This window comes from Panthera onca, chromosome E1 (assembly GCF_046562875.1).
Source record: "Panthera onca isolate mPanOnc1 chromosome E1, mPanOnc1 haplotype 2, whole genome shotgun sequence".
Taxonomy (NCBI): domain Eukaryota; kingdom Metazoa; phylum Chordata; class Mammalia; order Carnivora; family Felidae; genus Panthera; species Panthera onca.
Window position 1 is genome coordinate 59,353,043 of NC_138352.1, and position 20,237 is coordinate 59,373,279.

The following is a 20,237-nucleotide window of genomic DNA, read 5'->3' on the forward strand; positions in this document are numbered from 1 at the left end:
AGACATTCATTCTCATAGCTAGTGGCATCTCTTCCAGATGATGGGAGACCTAGAAAACAGAGATTAGAACACTTGCCCATGTCTCTGTCATATCTGCATTAGAATGCAAACTTTTTTACAAGACACCACCACAGAAAATATACTTACATGCTTCCGTGCCCTAAGTACTTTAAAACTTTAACCTCCTCACTTAATGGTCAACTTCAGAATTAAGTGAAGGCCACATCCTGGTATCATGTGAAACACCTAGAAGAATCCTACAAACATGCTACATAAAAGTAATACATGATTTATTGCTATTTACCACTATGATTACTTACATAGATTATACAAAATCCTTGGGTAATTTTATTTCTACTATGAACTTTAAGATATTTCTCTCATTCTTTTATTACTCAACTATCTATTATCATAGCTCCTTTTCACTAGAAACCTAATACAGAGGGACACCTGGGTGGTGCAGTCGGTTAAGTGTCCAACTTCGGCTCAGGTCATGATCTCGCAGTTTGTGAGTTCGAGCCCCGTGTCGGGCTCTGTGCTGACAGCTCAGAGCCTGGAGCCTGCTTCAGATTCATTCTCTCTCTCTCTCTCTCTCTCTCTCTCTCTCTCTCTCTCTGCCCCTCCCTTGCTCATGCTCTGTCTCTGTCTCTCAATAATAAACATTAAATGATTTTTTTTAAAAAAAAGAAATCTAACGCAGAATATATTTAGAACAAAAAGTAACAAGAGGCTACTTTAAATCACCAGTCCTCTGCAAGAACACAAACTAAAGAACGTATTTCCTCATAGCATTCAGCAGTGTCACCATTAATAGCTGCACAACCACTAAATGTTGAGCAGATCTTAACGCCTTATGGTTGCACATCACTGTACAAACAAAACTTTCTTTAGAGAACCTGTAATTCAAAGTACTGAATACATCTATATCTTAAATTATACTATAAATTTTCAATTAGTTTGTGTTAACATTTCAAACTGTGAACAAATATGCCTTAACCTGGTAAGTGTAGGCAGAAGTCATGTCTCATTCAGAAATTGAGGTCAGATTCTTAAAGCAGTAGTCAAAACTTAACATAAAAAAAAAATAAATACATCAGCCTAAATCACAAAGATTTCCAAAGATTAAAAAATATCACTTAAGGGGCGCCTGGGTGGCGCAGTCGGTTAAGCGTCCGACTTCAGCCAGGTCACGATCTCACGGTCCGTGAGTTCGAGCCCCGCGTCAGGCTCTGGGCTGATGGCTCAGAGCCTGGAGCCTGTTTCTGATTCTGTGTCTCCCTCTCTCTCTGTCCCTCCCCCGTTCATGCTCTGTCTCTCTCTGTCCCAAAAATAAATAAACGTTGAAAAAAAAAAAAAAAATTTAAAAAAAAAAAAAAAATATCACTTAAAAAAACTACACAAAAGAATGCCTAAACTAAGTTAATATATCCTCTAGGAGAGTATAACTCATCACTGTCAGAAGTCTCCTTAGAAGTCCTTGAGAGACCAAGAAACAGATCTGGACAAAAGAGAACACAGTAAAAAGTACTTGTGTAATCTCTCTAAAAGCTCACTTACTCTTTGTGACCTAGAAGTTTATCCTCCATATTTGATGACTCAATTACAGATACAGAAAATACGTAATTACCAGTAAACACAATGATTATGAGCACAGGTTCAAGAGTCTAAGAGCCAGAGTGTGAATCTAGGCTCTGCCATTTATCCACTGTATGTGGTTGGCCAGCTATTTAATTCTCTATGCCTTAACTGCTTCATTTGAAAATGGGCGTTAATAGTACCTACCTCATAGGGTTATTGTGAAGATTATTAGCTAATAATATACATAAAGCCTGTAGAGTAATACCTGTTTATTATTAAAATGAAGTTATCGAGGGGCACCTGGGTGGCTCAGTCAGTTAAGCACCAGACTCTGGATTTTAGCTCAGGTCATCTCACAGTTCGTGGGTTCAAGCCTCCCCCTGCCCCCATCAGCGTAGAGCCTGCTTGGGATTCTCTCTCTCCCTCTCTCTCTGCCCCTCACCTGCTTACTCATGCACACTCTCTCTGACTCTCTCAAAATAAATAAGCTTTTAAAAAACAAAAATTAATAAATAAAATGAACTTACTGAAAATGTTTAAATGTATGTCCCTGATAATGATTACCCCTTCTAGTCATAAGTGCTCCAGGTGGCATACCACAGTTAATTAAGCTCCTCACCGTATTATACAAAACACCTTTAAACTTCAGGTGTTTACAAATAAGTGAACCCACTTCTGACTCAATACTCAGTTCAAGATACCACAAACTCTTCAAAATTTGCACTTGATGATAAATTGGCAAAGAGTGTAATTTTATACTTCTAAATTATCTTGCCAAATTAAAGGCAAAGAAAAATGATACTCATCTAGAACTTACCAGAGAAGACAGCACAGAAAATTTTCTAGTGCTGTAAGAAGATCTGTTTAAAGCAACAGGATCTATGCACTTTGTTTGGAAACCTACTTGGGATTTGTTTTCAACTGTATTCAATGCCTTCACCTCATTTATCACTTAAAACCTTAAAAGGAGGCCACATTTAATTTTGAAGAACCCAACCCTGAAATTTGTTTCAGATATACTATATTCAGAAGCATGCTATTACACTTCCTCTCAGTAACTTTAATTGAAAGACCATATTAATGAAAATCAATTTTTATTTTTCCTTTTACCATAATATCCAGAAAATTACTACTTTAAGTATTTTTATTATGTATTTTTTTCTATTTTAGAGAAAGAAGAGAGCAGCAAAGAGGCGCAGAGGGAGAGAAAAGAATCTTAAGCAGACTCCACGCTCAGCATGGAGCCTGACGCTGGGCTTGGACCCATTACTTTGGGACCATGACCTGAGTAGAAATCAGCAGTCAGACACAACAGACTGAGCCACCCAGGTGCCACATTTAAGTATTTTTAAATGGATGCTTTTTAGAAATGTAGTACAATAATTTACAAAAGTTGTAACATCTTATAATTGTCTAAAAGGTTTTCATTCCCAATACCCTATTTTACCCTTAATATTAGGACATCCGAATTTTTAAAAACCAACATTTTCCTGGCTGACCCAATACTGCGGGAGTTGGTTATTCCAACATACAAGCAGGAAACAAACTTCAAATAAACGTACTATCCTCAAAGGACTAGCAACCAGGTTTTACATAAACCCAACCAAAGCCTAAGAGAAAGAACTCTTACTTGAAAGGTAGAGGCTTTCTCATTTTTTTCAAGCGACAGCACTCATAATCTGCTATCCAGTTTTCAAATTCTTCTTTCAGGGCTCTGCAAATGATCTTTGTTTAAGCCTGCTGAACTTCTGGGGTTGACAGCCATTTTCCCTCAAAACTTAATTGTCCATATTATCTATTTTCAATTTTATTAGGTCACCTTGAAATTCTCTCCTCTGAAAAAGCACTTGAGGATTTTAGTTTAACGACATGTCTCTTTAAAAATTACCAATAGGGGCGCCTGGGTGGCTCAGTCGGTTAAGCGTCCGACTTCAGCTCAGGTCACGATCTCGCGGTCCGTGAGTTCGAGCCCCACGTCGGGCTCTGGGCTGATGGCTCAGAGCCTGGAGCCTGCTTCGGATCCTGTGTCTCCCTCTCTCTCTGCCCCTCCCCCGTTCATGCTCTGTCTCTCTCTGTCTCAAAAATAAATAAACGTTAAAAAAAATTAAAAAAAAAAATAAATAAAAATTACCAATAAAGCCCACGCATCTTTCAGCCTACACGCGTTTTATAGTTCTCACTAAAAAACAATCTTTCTCAGGAATCAAATGGTTATACAGGAACTGCTTCAACTTCCCTGGCCCTGCATTATATTCTTAAACACCTTGAGATCCAGTCCTGTGCTGCAGCTACACAGCAGGCGCATGATTACAAGGCTTTTTAACAGCCCCCAGATCCCTTACTGCTGCAAAACTTCTCACAAGCGTTCTGTGCACTAGACTGTTAACAGTGCTGGTTTAACTGCTTTACCTGTTTATTAACCAACCCAATCATTTCGGGGCATTCAAACCCTCCAAATCGCCTTCTGAAACGTATCTAGAGTATCCCATGTTGATATTCAGAGAAAGATCTGCAGCGGGATAAAAACTTGAGTTCTGATGTTCATCCCCTGACCCAAATTGCTGTTGCCAGGATATGCGGTAGTAATGCAGTGGTTTCTTTGAGACTCCAAGGATGTACTTTACCCTAGAAATAGGCAATCTCTAGTAAATCCCTTTTAGTGGCCGAGATTTCTGCGGTAACAATGCTCAACTGGAAGGTATTTTAAACACCCGAAAGACGAGTTCTTCTAATTTGGCCTTTATTTTTCGCTCAATAATGCCTGCTATCACGAGGACATTTTTCCTTACAACACTTGCAACTAAAGAAAGAAAAAGGCAGCTTGTGGCGCTAGTTATCAAACGCTTAGGAAGTCCATGATCATTACGCTTCTTAAAAAATCTTTCGAGGTAGGTGGGGGCCAACCTTACGTCGACCACAGTCCTACAACTTACGGTTTGCCAAGCAAAACTAACGGCCTAATAACAACAACAACGCTCACGCCCGGAGAAATCTCAATGTTTGACCAACCAAGAAGGCGTCTGGTAACTAAAGCACCCTTTCCATGGGAAGAAATGAAAAGACAGACAATGAAAGGGATTCACCCTCGTGAGGATGGACGAAGGACGACCCCAAGAAGAGCCGAGCGAGCAAAACCCAGGGGTTCGGAAGCGGTAGTCTCAGCAACACCCGCCCGAAGCCCTCCCAACCCACCCCTCTTTCCCCCCCCCGGGAGCCCGCCCGTCGCCTCCGCAGGCCGGGCGGACCCGAGGGGAGCACAGACCCCAGTGGGCGGTCGGGCTTCCGAAACCCGCCCAAGCAGGCCGAAGCCGCAAACCCGCGGCCTAAGTTGAACAGGTAAGAGAATAAGAAGTGAGAGCAGACGCGGCCTCGCCTCAAGCTGGGAGGCCCCCTGAAGAATTGGGAGGCGGGAGCAGAGCGAGCCGGTTCGTAATCCGGAGCGGAGCCTGAAGGAAAAGAGCTGGGACCGGGGGGTAAGGAGGTCCCGGCTCGGCCAGCGCCTTCCCGGATGCTCGGCGACGCCCGTGTTTACCTGAAAGTCTCGGTCCTCGTTGAAGCGGGAGAAGCGGTCCGCCATTTTGCCGCCTTCGCTCCTCTCAGGACGAAGCTCTCGGGTTCGCTCCTTCCCTCCCGCGACACCCGCCCCCTCGCTCGCCTCCCCAGTTCCCCGCCTCCTCCCACGCCCACCCGGCGCGCGCAGGCAGGGAGGGAGGAAACGAGAAGTCGCGTCCAGAAGGGAGCCCCTCCAGCGCAGGCGCCTTTCGGCCCTGGAGGCGGAACCTTCCCTTAAGTCCCCTCCACTCTCGCGGCCCAGAGCGACCCCGGCGGCCGCGCGTGCGCGTTCGCGCCCGAGAGCAGCAAGCGCTTCCGGAGAGAAAGGTCACGGGGGCACAATGCGCTTGGGTCCGGATGTTTTCCACCTGCTCGCTTCCACGAGTGAGATCTATTTTCTTACCCTCTTGTTTCCATGTGTGTGTAGAAGCTTATCCTCAGCTTTATTCACTGAATAGCAACGTAATATCGTGGTTGAAAGCGCAGATCTGGAACCAGACTAGCTCCTTTCAAATCCTGGTTTGCTCTGAGGATTAAGCGGCTAACGAGACAGGAATGAGCCCTTCTCTCATAGGACTTAAGTTCCAGTGGAGAAAATCAGATAAATAGTAAAATATTTACATAATTTTAAATATTAACGAGTGCTGTAAAAAATAAAACAAGGTACAGTGCATTTCAGAGACCTCGAAAATGACCTTTGACCTTTAGGAACAGCAAGGCGCCTGCAGGCTTGGAGCAAAGGGAAGGGAAAGTTAGACCTAAAGGCCCCTTAACTGTTAAGAGTTGACTTGTTTTTCTTAATGTTTATTTGTTTATATTGAGAGAAGGAGAGAAAGAAAGTGCAGGCTAGCAGGAGAGGGGCAGAGAGAGAACCCCAAGCAGGCTCTGTGCAGTTATCTTGGAGCCAGATTTGAGGCTCAATCCCATGAACTGTGAGATCATGACACTGTGAGATCATGACCTGAGCTGAAACCAAGAGTTGGATGCTCAACCAAGTGAGCCGCCCAGGTGCCCCAAGAGTTGGCATTTTTAAGAGATTAAATATTTTTTAAGGAGACCAAAGTTGATCAAAATCAACTAAAGCTCTCTGGGTTTCAGTTTCCTTTTTATAAAATAAGGAAATTAAATTTGGTAATCTCTACTGCCCATGACCGGCAATGACTTTGTGTGGGTTATGAATCAGGTTTTTCCATCCTATGGCTTTCCTGAGGACCCCACCCAGCCCTCCAGCTCCCTTAGCCAAAATACACAAAATGTAGGAGAGACATGAAAACTTCCCTGCTTTTGAAAAGAGTAGTTGACAGAAATCATAAAATGGAAAATAGCCCTTCCCGACCCTGAGAGAGTCAAGTGAAATATAAGTTTTTGGAAGAAGGATGTGTATCTTCCATTCCTTTGTTACCCTGTGCCTCACCCAACCCCAGTCCAAGCAAATTACAATTTTAAGCTGTGAAAAGAACTCTCTATCTAAGGAGAGGCAGAACACAGAATGTAAATATTGTAGAGAGACTAGAGGGTTAAAATGTTGCAGGTTGAGTCAGATACACCCCTTCTCTCTCTCCCAACCCCACTAAAATGACAATAAAAGGATGAGAAGGGCAGTAAACTCACATGGACAAGGAGGCCTGAAGAAGGAACAACAGCAGGCAAGAGATGTAAACAACAGTTTGGAAGCTGGAGGGGTTCCTGACAGGCTCAGTATGTAGAGTATGCAACTCTTGATCACGGGGTTGTAAGTTTGAGCCCCCATTGGGTGTAGAGGTTACTTAAAAATAAAATCTTTTAAAAAAGAAAAGATTAAAAAAAAAGAAAAGAAAAGATTTTGGAAGCCGGAAAGCATAGCTAAATGGAAATAGCTTTAGCAGAATAGAAGAAACAAATTTAAATGGAAATGCCTTTAGTAGAATAGAAGAAACAAATTACTGGAGTGGAGAAGCCAAGGAAACTAGTTGACTAATGCTAAGGTGTACCAGAAAGGTTCAGGAATTGGAATCACCAGGTACCAAGATGAGAGAGTTGAAAACAGGACTGGTTACAAGGCAGTTTAGGAAACGGACTCTATAAATTCCTTTGTCCTCCGGAAAGACTGAACAAAGAGACTTTAACATATCTGGCACAGATAAGGAAAGAAGTACCATGCCGAAAGTGAGAAGAGTTGGTGGAAGCTAACATTGTGGTCAGACTTGGTGGCAAAAATGGGAGTAGGGGTGGGGTCTCCCCAACATATAAAGGTCATGTTCCAGCCCAGATATCCTGCAGAGAAGTCCATCATTCCAGAAGCCCCATCCACACAGAGCTTCCACTTAGCTCTTATGTATGAATGGATAGCCAAAGATAACCAGACATTGAAGGGAACCTGTAAGACAGAGACACCCCCACCCCAAAGCAAAACAAAAAACAGGAAGGGGAATTCAGAGGAACCAGAGATAATGGAAATAATAAAAGAAACCATCAAAAGAATGGCAATCAATAGCCACAGAAATATAATATTACCTCAGGAAATAAGGGACCACATCAGGAAGCATCAGATGCCAAAAAGAGAAAAAAGGAATATTCAGAGATTAAGAAATAACTTTTGAAAGTTAAAATGTTTTAAGCAGAAATGAAAAATTCAATAGAAGAGTTGAGAAATAATTGCAGAAATCTCCCAGAAAACAATAAAAAAACACCCTGGTCCAAGCCATCTTCACTTTCTCCCTCATCATTGCAATAGCAACTAAGCGTCTGCCTCCACCTGACCCCCTACCGTCTTCCAAGGAGCATAGTGATAAGGTTATGAGGTCAATTAGAGCACATTAGTCCTCTGCTGAAACCTTTCAGTGGCTTTCCCTGTCATTCACCACTATCACCTCACCTCTCAGACATCATTCCTCTCTGCCCCTCCTCTCTGGGCACACTGGCTTCTTGGCTATACCTTGATCCTCCAGACCTGTTCCTGCCTCAGTCTGCCCTACTTAGGGGCTAATGTATATGTTGTTCTTTTTGCCTCATTCCTCCCAAGATAACTTATCAATGTGGCTTGTCTCCTCATCCTCTGGGCTTTATTCAAATGTTAGTTTCTCAGTAAGATCTTCCCTGATAACCCTATTTAAAATCACGGAGCTTAGTATTCTGAACATCCTGGTCTCTTTCCCTAATTTTATTTTTCTCCATAGTAGTTACACTTTCTAATATTTAATGTAAACTCCATTAGAGCAGAGGTGTTTTTTTTTTTTCCAGTTCTATTCCCTTCTGTATCCCTAGCACCTAGAATAATGAATGATACATAATAGGCACTAAAGAAAGATTTTTTTGAATAGGTGAGAAGAAAAATAGGAAAGAACAGAGAAGAAAATGTAAGTGTCAGTCCAGCATCTGAATAGCAGAATTTCCAGAAAGAATGGGGGGAAAAAGGAAGGAAGAGCATATTGAAGAAATAACATTTTCTGGTTCTAAGAGCCTGAATGTCCAAGTTGAGAGGGCCCAGCACAATGGATGGAAAAATAGCTTGCTGCCTGGTACAGCGTTGTGAAATTTCAGGACACATGGGATAAAGAGAAGGTCTTACAGCTTTCCAAAGAAGAAAAATAGGTCACAAATGAAGGATTGGGAATTGGAATGATCTTGGATCTCTCCAAAACACCAGACTAAGGAGTAATTCCCTAGAAATTCTGAGAGGAGAGTTTGAACCTAGAGATCTATATCCACCCACCCACCTACCCCCAAAAAAGAAGGAAAGAAAAAAATCTTTATCCACCCAAATCATTACTCAACTGTAAAAGGGGAAAATGACATTTTTCAACCTGCAAGCTCTCAAAAAAAAAAAAAAAAATCTATTTTCCACGGACTCTTTCTCTGGAAGACACTAAGGGAAGTTCTACAGCAAAACAAAGGAGTAAAACAATAAAGAGGGAGACTTGAGGTCCAGAAATCAAATCCAGCCTGAGGAAGAAGCGAAAGGATTCCCAGGGTAACCGTGTGGAGACACTCCAGGATGACTAGTGTGCAGCAGGCCTAAAAACACACAATCCAGATGAAAATAAGAGGACACAGGAGGACAGAGGCCCCAAGAAGGGGCAAGCCAGAAAGAATATTGCTGGGATACTAGTGGATCTGAAAGGGACGTTTTCATTTCTACAAAGTGTATACAGGGGAAGTCAGTGACAAGAATATAGAAAACCATGGAAAGAAAAAGAAAGAAAGAAAAAGAAAGAAAGAAAGAAAGAAAGAAAGAAAGAAAAAAGAAAAGAAAGAAAGACAAAAAACTTCAAGGTAAAATATTATAAGGAAAAAGAATTTTTTAAGGTTTTATTTTTTTAAGCAATCTTCACACCAACACGAGGCTTGAACTCACAACCTCAAGATCAAGAGTCACACACTCCACCGACTGAGCCAGTCAGGCACCCCCTATAAGGAAAAAATTTAAAGATAGTAATTCTACTCTGTAACATGGCTTAACTGTGAAAAATACCTACAATCACAGTAATATAAAAACTGAATATTGGGCGCCTGCTGGCTCAGTTGTTAAGCCTCTGACTTCAGCTCAGGTCATGATCTCCCAGTTCATGAGTTCAAGTTCCACATCTGATGAGCTCGAGCCCTGCTTGGGTGAGCTTGCACCCTGCTTCTGGTGAGCAGGAGCCCCACTTCAAGTGAGCTTGAGCCCCACTTTTCTCTCTCTTTCTGCCCCTTGCTCACTTGCACCCTCTCTTTCTCTAAAAAAAAAAAACAAAAAACAAAAAACATAACCTGAATATTGATCTAATAAAAATGTTTAACAAAAGTATATAGTGAGGGTATAGGAAAGGAAAGGGGGCTAGTTTGGGAGGTATAAGTCTTCTTCCATAATGGGAACTCAATAGGTAACGTCTATATTTGAAAAAAAATCAAGAAATATTAGTATGAGCATATTATTTAGAATGAAGAAATATTGGACAGAGGCATGATTTAAAATAAGGAAGAAAGAGCTAAAAGAGTTGAAAGCAGCTGCCTCCAAACAATAATTAGTGGTGAGATGACTTTTTTCATAAAAAGTCATGCAGAATAGTTTGACTTTTTAGCCTATGGAAATAATATTACTTCAATTAAAACCACAAATTCAATTTAGTGATTGAAAAAAAGGTCCATACCAGCCAGTTCTCTATTCTTTCACTTCTTGCAGGGATAAGACAACATAGAAAAGAGTATCACATAACTCAGATTTTTTTTAATGTTTATTTATTTATTTTGAGAGAGAGAGAGGATGTGTGTGGGCAGGGGAGAGGTTAGAGAGGGAGAGAGAGAATCCCAAGCAGGCTCCATGCTGTCAGTACAGAGCGCTACTCGGGGCTCAATCCCATGAACTGTGAGATCATGACCTGAGCCGAAATTAACCGACTGAGCCACCCAGGAGCCCCTCGGGTTTTTCTATACTTGGCCAAGGAGAACAGTTGTTAGATATTTTGAAAGTTTATCCCTATTTAGCAGCCTTTGGGGTGGGGCTTACTATGTGCCGTGCTTGCAGCAAGCTAATAACTCCACATGCATTATCTCATTTGGTGCTCACAGCCACCCTATGAAGTAGGTACTATGATTAGGTTTTTTCCTATTTCCCAAGTAAGGAAACTGAGGCTTCTATGAATTTACCCAAGGTCAAACTCCTAGTAAGAGGTAGAGTCTGGATTCAAATTGGGTCTGCCGGGGTCAAGAGCCCCACCTCTAAACCTCTACTCCCAGATGCCAAACTAGACATTTGTCCAGTGGGAACCCGCATAGGGAAAGACCGGCACTGTGAAGGCTGAAGCTGATGGGAACAGGAAAAGGGCGGGGCACTGAAGGCAAAGGAGGAAGGAGCTGGGACAATCTTAGAAGGCCCTCCTTTCCTCCAGACCTCCCCAATCCCACCCTCACCCAAGGTCAGACTCCTGGTAGCCAAGCGGCAAAAGTGGGACTGATCTATGAAGCCCCAGCCTGCAAGAGTATAGGGTCAGTAAGTAATGATAGAGGGCTGTGTAGGAGAGGGAGAATACCTTTTTCTCTACCTTTTTAGGTTCTCCACTGGAACTCCTGTAACCAAAGACAGACTAATAAGAGAAAAGCATACAGATTTATTTAGTATAAGTTTTAAGTGACACGGGAGCCTTCATAAGGAAATGAGGACCCAACTGTAGAAAGATAGGATAGAACAATACAGTAAACTGAGAGAAATGTAGCAAGGCCTGTTCATTCAGATTCCTCCCTGTATCCCTCAGACTTCAGAGATAAGGGTGCTTCTTCTCTCCAGATATAGAGAGAGCACTTCTCACATGACAGTTTTCTGACATGCTTCAGGGAGTTAGAAAGCCCTTTCTGCATCTATGATTCCTTAAATTCCTTCAGCTTGAAACATTCAACATGTCACAGTGCCATATTTGGGGGTAGCATGTCCTGAACTCCATCAGCTGGAACCTGCACATTTTGGAAGGCACAAAGGGTAGCTATTTTATTTATTTATCTGTTTGTTTTTGCATGGTTGGGGGAGGTGCCTTGCTTATATGTGAAATCAGATTTCTGTTCCTTTCTCATTATGGAGACAGGCATTTGGGATGGTGAAACCAAGAGCTGCCTCTGTTTGGGCCCTGTGGACCCAGCTGTGTCTCCCAAGGAGTCCTGGGTACAATGTGAGGGAGAGCAGACCCCTGCTGGCTACACGAGGGACTGTCCCAGGGCTCTTCCGGTGGCTCCTTCCCACTGCTCTTTCAGGGAAAGGTAAGAGTAACTCCTACTTTCTTCTCGAACCTTCTCTGATAATCCCAACAATACTGTAACATAGCTGTCACTGCTAACACAACCATTTTGTGGGAGACGACACGGAGGCTAAGGCAGGTAGTGTCACATGGCCAAGGTCATACATGTAGTAGGTGAAGAGCTAGAACCAGAATGCCGTGTCCTTCCCATTTCACCACTGCCTCTCTTAAACTCGTAACAGCAGCACTTACACACATTTTAGTGTTTACATGCAATGTATGGGTGTTATTTCCTTTAATCTCAATTCAAATAGCTGATAGCAGAATTGTCCTCATCAGGCAGATGAAGAGGAAAGGTTCAGAGACATCAAGTAATTTGTTCTTGGTCACATAAATAGAAAGATTCGAAAGTGATGTGTTCATCCCTGCTCAACCACAGAAAAGACAGGAACTGAAGTGTGTAAATTGGGATAGAATTTAAGACAGTGGGAAGGGGCACCTGGGTGGCTCAGTCGGTTAAGCATCCCACTTGAGCTCAGGTCATGAACTGATGGTTCGTGAATTCAAGCCCAGCTTCAGGCTCCATGCTGACTGCTCAGAGCCTGGAGCCTCTTCAGATTCTGTGTCTCCCTCTCTCTCTGCCCCTCCCTTGTTTGTGCTCTTTCTCTCTCTGTCTCAAAAAACAAACATTAAAAAAAAAAAAAAAGAGTGGGAAGGATGCCTGAAGGAATTCAAATGCGACTCAAATAAAAAAAAAAAAAAAAAAAATAGGGGCACCTGGCTGGCTCAGTCAGTGAAGCATGCAACTCTTGGTCTTGGGATTGTGAGTTCGAGCCCCACGGTGGGAGTAAAGTTTACTTAATGAACATTTTTTTTAATCTTTAAAAAAAATAATAAAAAACAAAAGCAAAAACGCTGCTGGCTGTAGGATGCCCCTGTGGTAGATGGCCAGTATGCTTCACCAGCTTCCTGGAGTGCATTTTTCAGCATAGTCATTTGTTTTATTCACCGAACATTTATCATGTGCCTAGTCTTGAAACAGCCCTGCTCTGGGTGTTGGAGATACAGAAGTGACATGGCGGGAAAAGTCCTTCATTGAGTTTCTTTTTTTTGGTGGGGGGGGGGTGGCGCAGAGGGAAGCAGGGAGACACAGAAAATATACAAGTAAACAAATGAGATCATTTCAGAAAGGGCCACGTGCAGAGAAGATCATAATACCCACTGATGTGATATGATTGAGAGGAACTGGGTGAGGTTACTTTAAATTCAGCGGACAATTCTAAAGAGGTGACATTTGAGCTGAGAGCTGGGTATTATAAACTGGGGCAGACAGTTCCAGGCAGAGGCAGGGCCTGTAGCACAAAGCTCTGTACTCGGAAAGGCTCCACCCTCGGGTTGATGCTCCATTCTTGGTGTAACTGTTACATCTTGAAATTCTTAATAACTTTTGAGCAAGTGCTCTGCATTTTCACTTTCCACTGGGCCCTGCATGTTCTGTAGCCAGTCCAGGTCAGAGGGACCACAAGGGGTAGGGAAAAGGATTTAGAAGTGAAGTGGAAAGAGAGGCAGGAACCACTCACCAAGGAGGGCCGTGAAGTCACAGCGAGGAGCTGGACTCTGCACAGAGGGAAAGCTTTGATAGATTTGAAGAAGAGGAGCAACGTGACCCTGTTTACATTTCCAAGAGATCCCTCAGGGGTGCCTGGCTGGCTCAGTTGGTAGGGCATGTGACTCATTTGACTCTGATCTCAGGGGTCATGAGTTCAAGCCCCACACTGGATATAGAGCTTACTTTAAAAGGGAGAGGGTGGCGGGGCGAGGTGGGGGGGCACCTGGGTGAATCAGTCAGTTAAGCGTCCAGCTCTTGAGTTCGGCTCAGATCATGATCTCACAGTTGGTGAGTTTGAGCCCCAAATCAGGCTCCGCACTGATGGTGCGGAACCTGCTTAGGATACTCTCTCTCTCCTTCTCTCTCTGCCCCTCCCCCACTCATTCGAGCATGCATGAGAGTGTGCTCTCTCTCTCTCTCAAAATAAATAAATAAACTTTTAAAAAGAGAGAGTGATGGGATGCCTGGGTGAATCAGTCAGTTAAACGTCTTATTCTTGACTTCAGCTCAGGTCATGATCTCATGGTCCTGAGTTTGAGCCCTGGGTCAGGTTCCACGCTGTGTCAGTGCAAAGACTGTGGGATTTTCTCTCTCCGTCTCTTTCTGCTCCTTCCCTGTGCTCATGTGCACGGGCTCTCTCTCTCTCTCAAAATGAAACAAATATTTAAAAAAAAAGATTGTCTCTCTCTCCCTTTGCTCCTTCCCTTGCTTGCGTGCTCTTTCTCTCCCTAAAATAAAATAAAATAAAATAAAATAAAAAACAAATGACTTCAAGATTCCTGGTGTGAGTAACTAGGTGGAATGTGGAATCATTTGCTGAGATTGGGAAGGTTGTGTGGGTGGTGGAAAAATTTGGGAGGGTATCGAGTTTCACTTTACTTTTTTTTTTTTTTAAGACTTTATTTTTAAGTAATCTCTACACCCATGTGGGGCTCAAACCCACAACCTCAAGATCAAGAGTCACACACTCCACCAACTAAGCAGGCCAAGAGTGCACTTTAGACCTGCTAAGTCTGAGATGTCTCTGAGAATTTAAATGGAAATGAAATCAATTGTCTATGCAGATCTTGACTTGAGAGGAGATTCTCAAAATGGGGTCAGAATAACATGGGAGTGCTTGTTAAAAATGCAGATTACAGTGCCCCACCCAAGTTCTGCCAAATCAAAATACCACACCCACCTGCCAAAACATGATTCTGATGCTCATGAATATTTGAGGCCAACTGTTCTAAGAATTTCTTCAAGGAAAGGGGCCAAGGCATCCTCTTTCCTTCTGCAGATTCTTCAGGCTGAGTGACGAAACAATCACTTAGTGAGACTTCTTGAATATTTAACCTGGGGATTACCATGCTAGGACATTTAGTAAGAATGATCTGTGACCCCCAGGACCAACCAGACGTTGAAGGAGACAGTTAGTAGATGTAATTGTCAATGTCCACCAGTCAGGTATAGGGATAGGAAGGAGTCTGTAAGGGGCACAGTGTGGGTTCAGGGTGCAACTCTGAAGAGGCCAACTCTCCTTTACAGGGGATGATGTGAAAGAACATGGAAGATCTGAACTAGATTTTTTCCTCTTTTTTCTCTTTATTTTTGCTTATTTTTTCCACGTATCAGCAGAAACAATTTTTTAATGCACACAAGTTTGGTGTGGTTTTATTTTTTTAAGTTTACTTATTTATTTTGAGAGATAGACACAGAGAGAGCCTGCATGCCCCGGAGCAGGAAAGAGGCAGAGAGAGAGGGAAAGAGAATCCCAAGCAGGCTCTGAGCTGTCAGCACGGAGCCCCGTGCAGGCCTCGAACGCACAAAACCCCGAGATCATGACCCGACCGAAACCAAGAGTCGGAGGCTTAACTGACTGAGCCACCCGGGGTCCCTTAAAGCAATTTTTAAAAATTGTGTTTTATTTCCTTTTTTTATTTTAACATTTTTTATTAAGGGCTATGAAAATATCCAGAAAGATAAATGAATGTGATGCAATGATATATGTCCTAATATGAAAAACTTTCAGTACATTGTTTTCCTTCACAGTGGCCTTCAAATCACAGGAGGCAGTGGTTCCCTGCCATTTCTTCTATTACACGCTGCAGAATTTCTGAATCAGTATCCCGCCCTCAGTCTTCTCATTTATAAATCAAATTCATTTTCAATCCATTGTTTAGAGGGAGTGTATGTTTTTCTGTTCCACAAAGAGGACTTTTGTTTTCACAATCAGATCATAACGTAGGAGAGTCAGTTTCTCCCGGAGTCGGAGTTGGCTTCTCTTAGTGTTGAGGGAGTAACCCGTCCCAGCTTGGCTCAGCATTTCCACCAGAATGGTTTGTGACTTGCTCTTGGCAACTTTTTCTCAGAGAGGAAAGGTTGAAAGAGAAAAGAAAGTATCAATTTATTACCTTTCTTATGCAAAGTTCATATAAATCTCTGTAATAAATACGTAAGTCATGAAGTATGCCATGGGTTGTCACTCAAGTGACTACTTGTAGGGATCCGCTAAGATTAGGTGACCACAGACAGGAACATGGCGATAACACCCCACAGTCTCCAAAATCTAAAAATTGTATTTTAGAGTGAAAGCACGTGCACAAGTGGGGGAGAGGGAGAAGAATCATTTTTTAAAATATTTATTTAGTTTTGAGAGAGAGAGAGAGTGGAGGGGAGGGGCAGGGAGAGAGAGGGACAGAAGATCTGAAGTGTGCTCCACACTAACAGCAGAGAGCCCAATTCGGGGCTGAAACTCAGGAAATGTGAGATCCTGACAGCTGAAGTCGAACACTTAACCGACTGAGCCACTCAGGAACTGGGAGAGAGGATCGTAAGCAGGCTCCATGCTAAGCAAGGAGCCGGAAGTGGGGCCGATATGGGGCTCGACATGAGGGTCAGTCTCACAACCTTGGGATCATGAACTGAGCTGAAATCAAGAGTCAGATGCTCAATCCTGATTCAGCCACCCAGGCACCCCTTGTTGTTGATAGTTTTAAAGAAACAGTATCTTATTATTCACACCTGCACCTTGCTTATCTTACTCAACAATACCTTGTGAAAAGCTCTCCAAGACTATTGGAAGGGCTCTCATTTTTTTTTGTTTTAAAGACTGCATAATATGCCATTGTATGGCCATGTCACCATTTGCTCAACCATTTGCTGATGGACATTTATTCAACCATTCACTGATGGGCATTCATTGTTTCCAGTGTCTTTGCAACTAATGCTACATTGATCATCTTTGTATTCTCCTTCCTATGTATGGGTGGTCCTGTTTCCATGGGGCAAATTCCCAAGGCTGGGATTGCTCAGTTAAAGGAGGGTTTTTTTTAAAATTTTAATAAATGTTGCTGGGTTATTTTCCAGGGAGGCTGCACCACCTCCTTCATTCAATAGTGTCCAATAATACCCAAGAGTGCACCTTTCTCCATATTCCTGCCAGGAAGTGTCTTTGCTCCCTTTAATTTTGGTCAATGTGGTGGGTACAAAGTGACAACTTACTGTTACTTAATGTTTCATTTCCTTGTGTACTTGTGAATCTGAGTCTTTTAAAAATTACTGTTTTTCCATGAGTTACCTATTCTTGGCCTTGCCATTTTTCTATGGGGTTGTTTGTCTTTTTCTTGTCGATTTGTAAAATCTTTTTGCATAGCGGAACTATTAACCCATGATTTGCCATTTGTGTTACAATTTTTTTCTAAATCTACCATTTACCGGGGCGCCTGGGTGGCTCAGTTGGTTAAGCATCCGACTTCGGCTCAGGTCATGATCTCATAGTTATTGAGTTCAAGTCCTGCATCAGGCTCTGTGCCCACAGCTCAGAGCCTAGAGCCTGCTTCGGATTTTGTATGTCTCTCTCTCTGCTCCTCCCCCACTTGCACGCGCTCTCCCTCTCTCTCAAAAGTAATGACAAATAAAAATATTTATTAAAAAAGAAAAAAATAAGTAAATCTACCGTTTACCTGACAACTGTGCTTATGTTCTATTTTCCCATCCCCAAACCATTTTAACTTTTTTCCAGCTTTATTGAGATATCATTGACATATAACATTGTATAATTTTAAGGTATATGACATGGTGATTTGCTATACATATAATTGCAAAACGATTCCTTTTTAACTTTTACATAGTCAATTTATTTTTTTTCTTTTTTCTTTGTTAAGTTTATTCATTTATTTTGAGAGAGAGAGAGAGAGAGAGAGAGAGCGAGAGAGCATGCACACATGTGCACAAGTGGGATAGGAGCAGAGAGAAGAGACAGAATCCCAAGCAGGCTCTGTGCCATCAGCACAGAGCCCAATGATGTGGGACTCGAACCCACAGACTGTGAGATCATGACCTGAGCTGATATCAAGAGTTGGCGCTTAACCGACTGAGCCACCCAGGCACCCTTATTTGTTTTTTTTCTATTACAGCTTCCAGTTTTTTCAATCTTGGTTAATATTTTCTCACTCTTTTTAAAAAAAATTTTAAATGTTTATTTATTTGAGAGAGAGAGAGAGAGAGAGAGAGAGTGCAAGTGGGCTGGGGAGGGGCAGAGAGAGAGGGAGACAGAATCTGAAGCAGGCTCCAGGCTCTGAGCTGTCAGCACAGAGCTTGATGTGAAGCTCGAACCCATGAACTGTGAGATTGTGACCTGAGATGAAGTCAGATGCTTAACTGACTGAGCCACCCAGGGGCCCCAATATTTTCTCACTCTACATCATGCATGCAGACTCCTAGATTTTCATACAAGATTTTATGAAGTTTCTGAGATATAACAGACATGCTATTTAAGGCATTCAATGTGTTGGTTTGATACATTTATGTATGCAATATGATTACTACAGCAATGTTAGCTAACACCTTATCGTATCACATACTTATCATTTCTTTGAGTTGAGAACAGTTAAGATTTATTCTTTTAGCAACTTTGAAGTTTATAATACAGTACCACTTACTATAATAACTATATTGTGCATTAGATCCCCAGAATTTATCTACTAGTTGTGAGATGAATTTATTGTTTACATTTAAAATTTTAATCCACCTAAACCTCATTGTTGTATATAAGATGAAACTCTTATTTTATTTTCTTCCATTTGGAAAGCATGCTATTGGAAAATCATTTTTATATTTTTCCCAATCAACTAAACCACCCCCTATGTTATATATTAGAATTTCATATATTGTGGGACTTATTTTTGGATTCTTTATTCCGTTCTGATATTCTGATCGATTTGTCTACTCCCATATCAATGCAGTATCGATTTAATTACAGAGCCTTCATGGTCTCTTCTCACACTTGGTAGTCCTTCCTACCAAGACTACCACTACTGTGGTAGTCACACACAAGTCCTTCCTCACTCTGTTCTTTCCCATACATTCCTTGGCTCTCGTTATCATATATAAAGTTTAAGATCATTGTAACCAATTCAGAAAACTTTTTTTGAGCTGGGAATGGTTAGAAGAGCTGATTGAAAGGGAGAGCCTTTCAGAAGGTACAGCAAGGGCAAAGACTAAGCAGGCAGGAAACACTCGACTGGAGTGTGGTGGGTATCGCTGTAGCTGGGGACCCAAGGGGAGAGGGAACAGGGAGAGGGTTGGAGGGGAGGTTATTTACCGTATCCTGTTTTGGCACTTAAGTTATGTCCAACTTAGGGCAGTCACACTCCTAGTGCCCAGTTAGGTCCCGGTGGACCCGGAAGTGTGCAAGCAGCTACTAGGGCTGCAAATGGGTATGTGTGTGCTGCCACCTACTGACGTGCTGAGAGAATGCAGTCACCTTCGAGTTTCCTGGCCCGCCCCAAGTTGATCTCAGATCCTGGTTTCCAGACCCCAGGCTCCCTCTCCAATCAATCTCCAACTCTGAGGAGGAGATGTGTAAGGGCCAACAGGGGTTTAATGAAGCAGTTAGTAGGAGGAGTCCTTTTTTTTTTTTAAGTTTATTTATTTATTTGGAGAGAGAGAGAGAGTCCCAAGCAGACTCTCCACAGGCAGCGCAGAGCCCGAAGCAAGCGGCTCGAACTCAGGAACTGTGAGATGGTGACTTGATCTGAAACCAAGAGTTGGAGGCTTAACCAAGTGAGCCACCCACGTGCTCCATGGAGGGAGGAGTCTTAGAATGCACCCCCAGATGCCTGGTCAGAATCAGAAACTACCTCAAAGGGGTGCCTGGGTGGCTCAGTCGGTTAAGCGTCCGACTTCAACTCAGGTCACGATCTCACGGTCCGTGAGTTCGAACCCCGCGTCGGGCTCCGGGCTGATGGCTCGGAGCCTGGAGCCTGCTTCCGATTCTGTGTCTCCCTCTCTCTCCGCCCCTCCCCCGTTCATGCTCGATCTCTCTCTGTCTCAAAAATAAATAAACGTTAAAAAAAAAAAAAAATTAAAAAAAAAAAAAAAAAAAAGAAACTACCTCAAACCTTCTGAACCTGAATTTCTCCCATCCCCACCACACACCCTGATTTGCCAGGATCTGGAGCCTGTGGTGGGGCAATTCCTGCATTTCCTGAGCCAGTCATCTAGTGTAGGAGACATAAATCAATCCATAAATTTATCTGATAAGTAAACAATTCAGGAGAAGCCCCAAGGTGCTGCCACTGAATGGGAGACAATCACTTCTGGCTGTGGGGTAAGAAGGCTCCAAGGGGGCAGGAAAGAACGGGGCTGCTGGAAGACATGGAATCGGAGGCCGTCTTTGGGGAATGGCTCCAGTTTGAGTCAGCAGGGAAGGGAGAACGTATACCAAGTGGAGGGAATAAAGAGGCCAGTGGGACTTCCATTTCTAGTAATGATGGGCTAAGTTATTCAGACCAACCTTCCCACTGAAAGCAACTGCAAGTGCTTTATAAAAT

At 42.7% G+C, this 20,237-nt stretch overlaps 2 protein-coding genes across 7 annotated transcripts in view; one reads left to right on the forward strand and one right to left on the reverse strand.

Moving 5' to 3' along the window:
* GPATCH8 (G-patch domain containing 8) overlaps positions 1 to 5,350 on the reverse strand; it is a 100,650-nt gene extending 95,300 nt beyond the window's left edge. For 3 of the 6 annotated variants that reach the window (XM_078437072.2, XM_078437073.2, XM_060645905.3), the window contains exon 1: positions 5,111 to 5,126. Coding sequence is in view for 1 of the 6 variants with exons in the window: in XM_060645902.2 (XP_060501885.1) it covers positions 5,111 to 5,155 (45 nt within the window). In the remaining 5 variants the exon portion in view is untranslated. Of the gene's footprint in view, positions 1 to 5,110 lie in introns of all 6 variants that reach the window. The other 3 variants (XM_060645904.3, XM_060645907.3, XM_060645902.2) reach the window with 2 other exon arrangements.
* Positions 5,351 to 5,406: 56 nt separating this feature from the next.
* The window catches only part of LOC132687547 (uncharacterized), a 33,270-nt gene continuing 18,439 nt past the window's right edge, over positions 5,407 to 20,237 (forward strand). The window contains exons 1-2 of the mRNA XM_060645916.2: positions 5,407 to 5,514; positions 11,664 to 11,835. Coding sequence (XP_060501899.1) covers positions 5,472 to 5,514; positions 11,664 to 11,835 — 215 coding nt within the window. The 5' untranslated portion in view covers positions 5,407 to 5,471. The remainder of the gene's footprint in view (positions 5,515 to 11,663; positions 11,836 to 20,237) is intronic.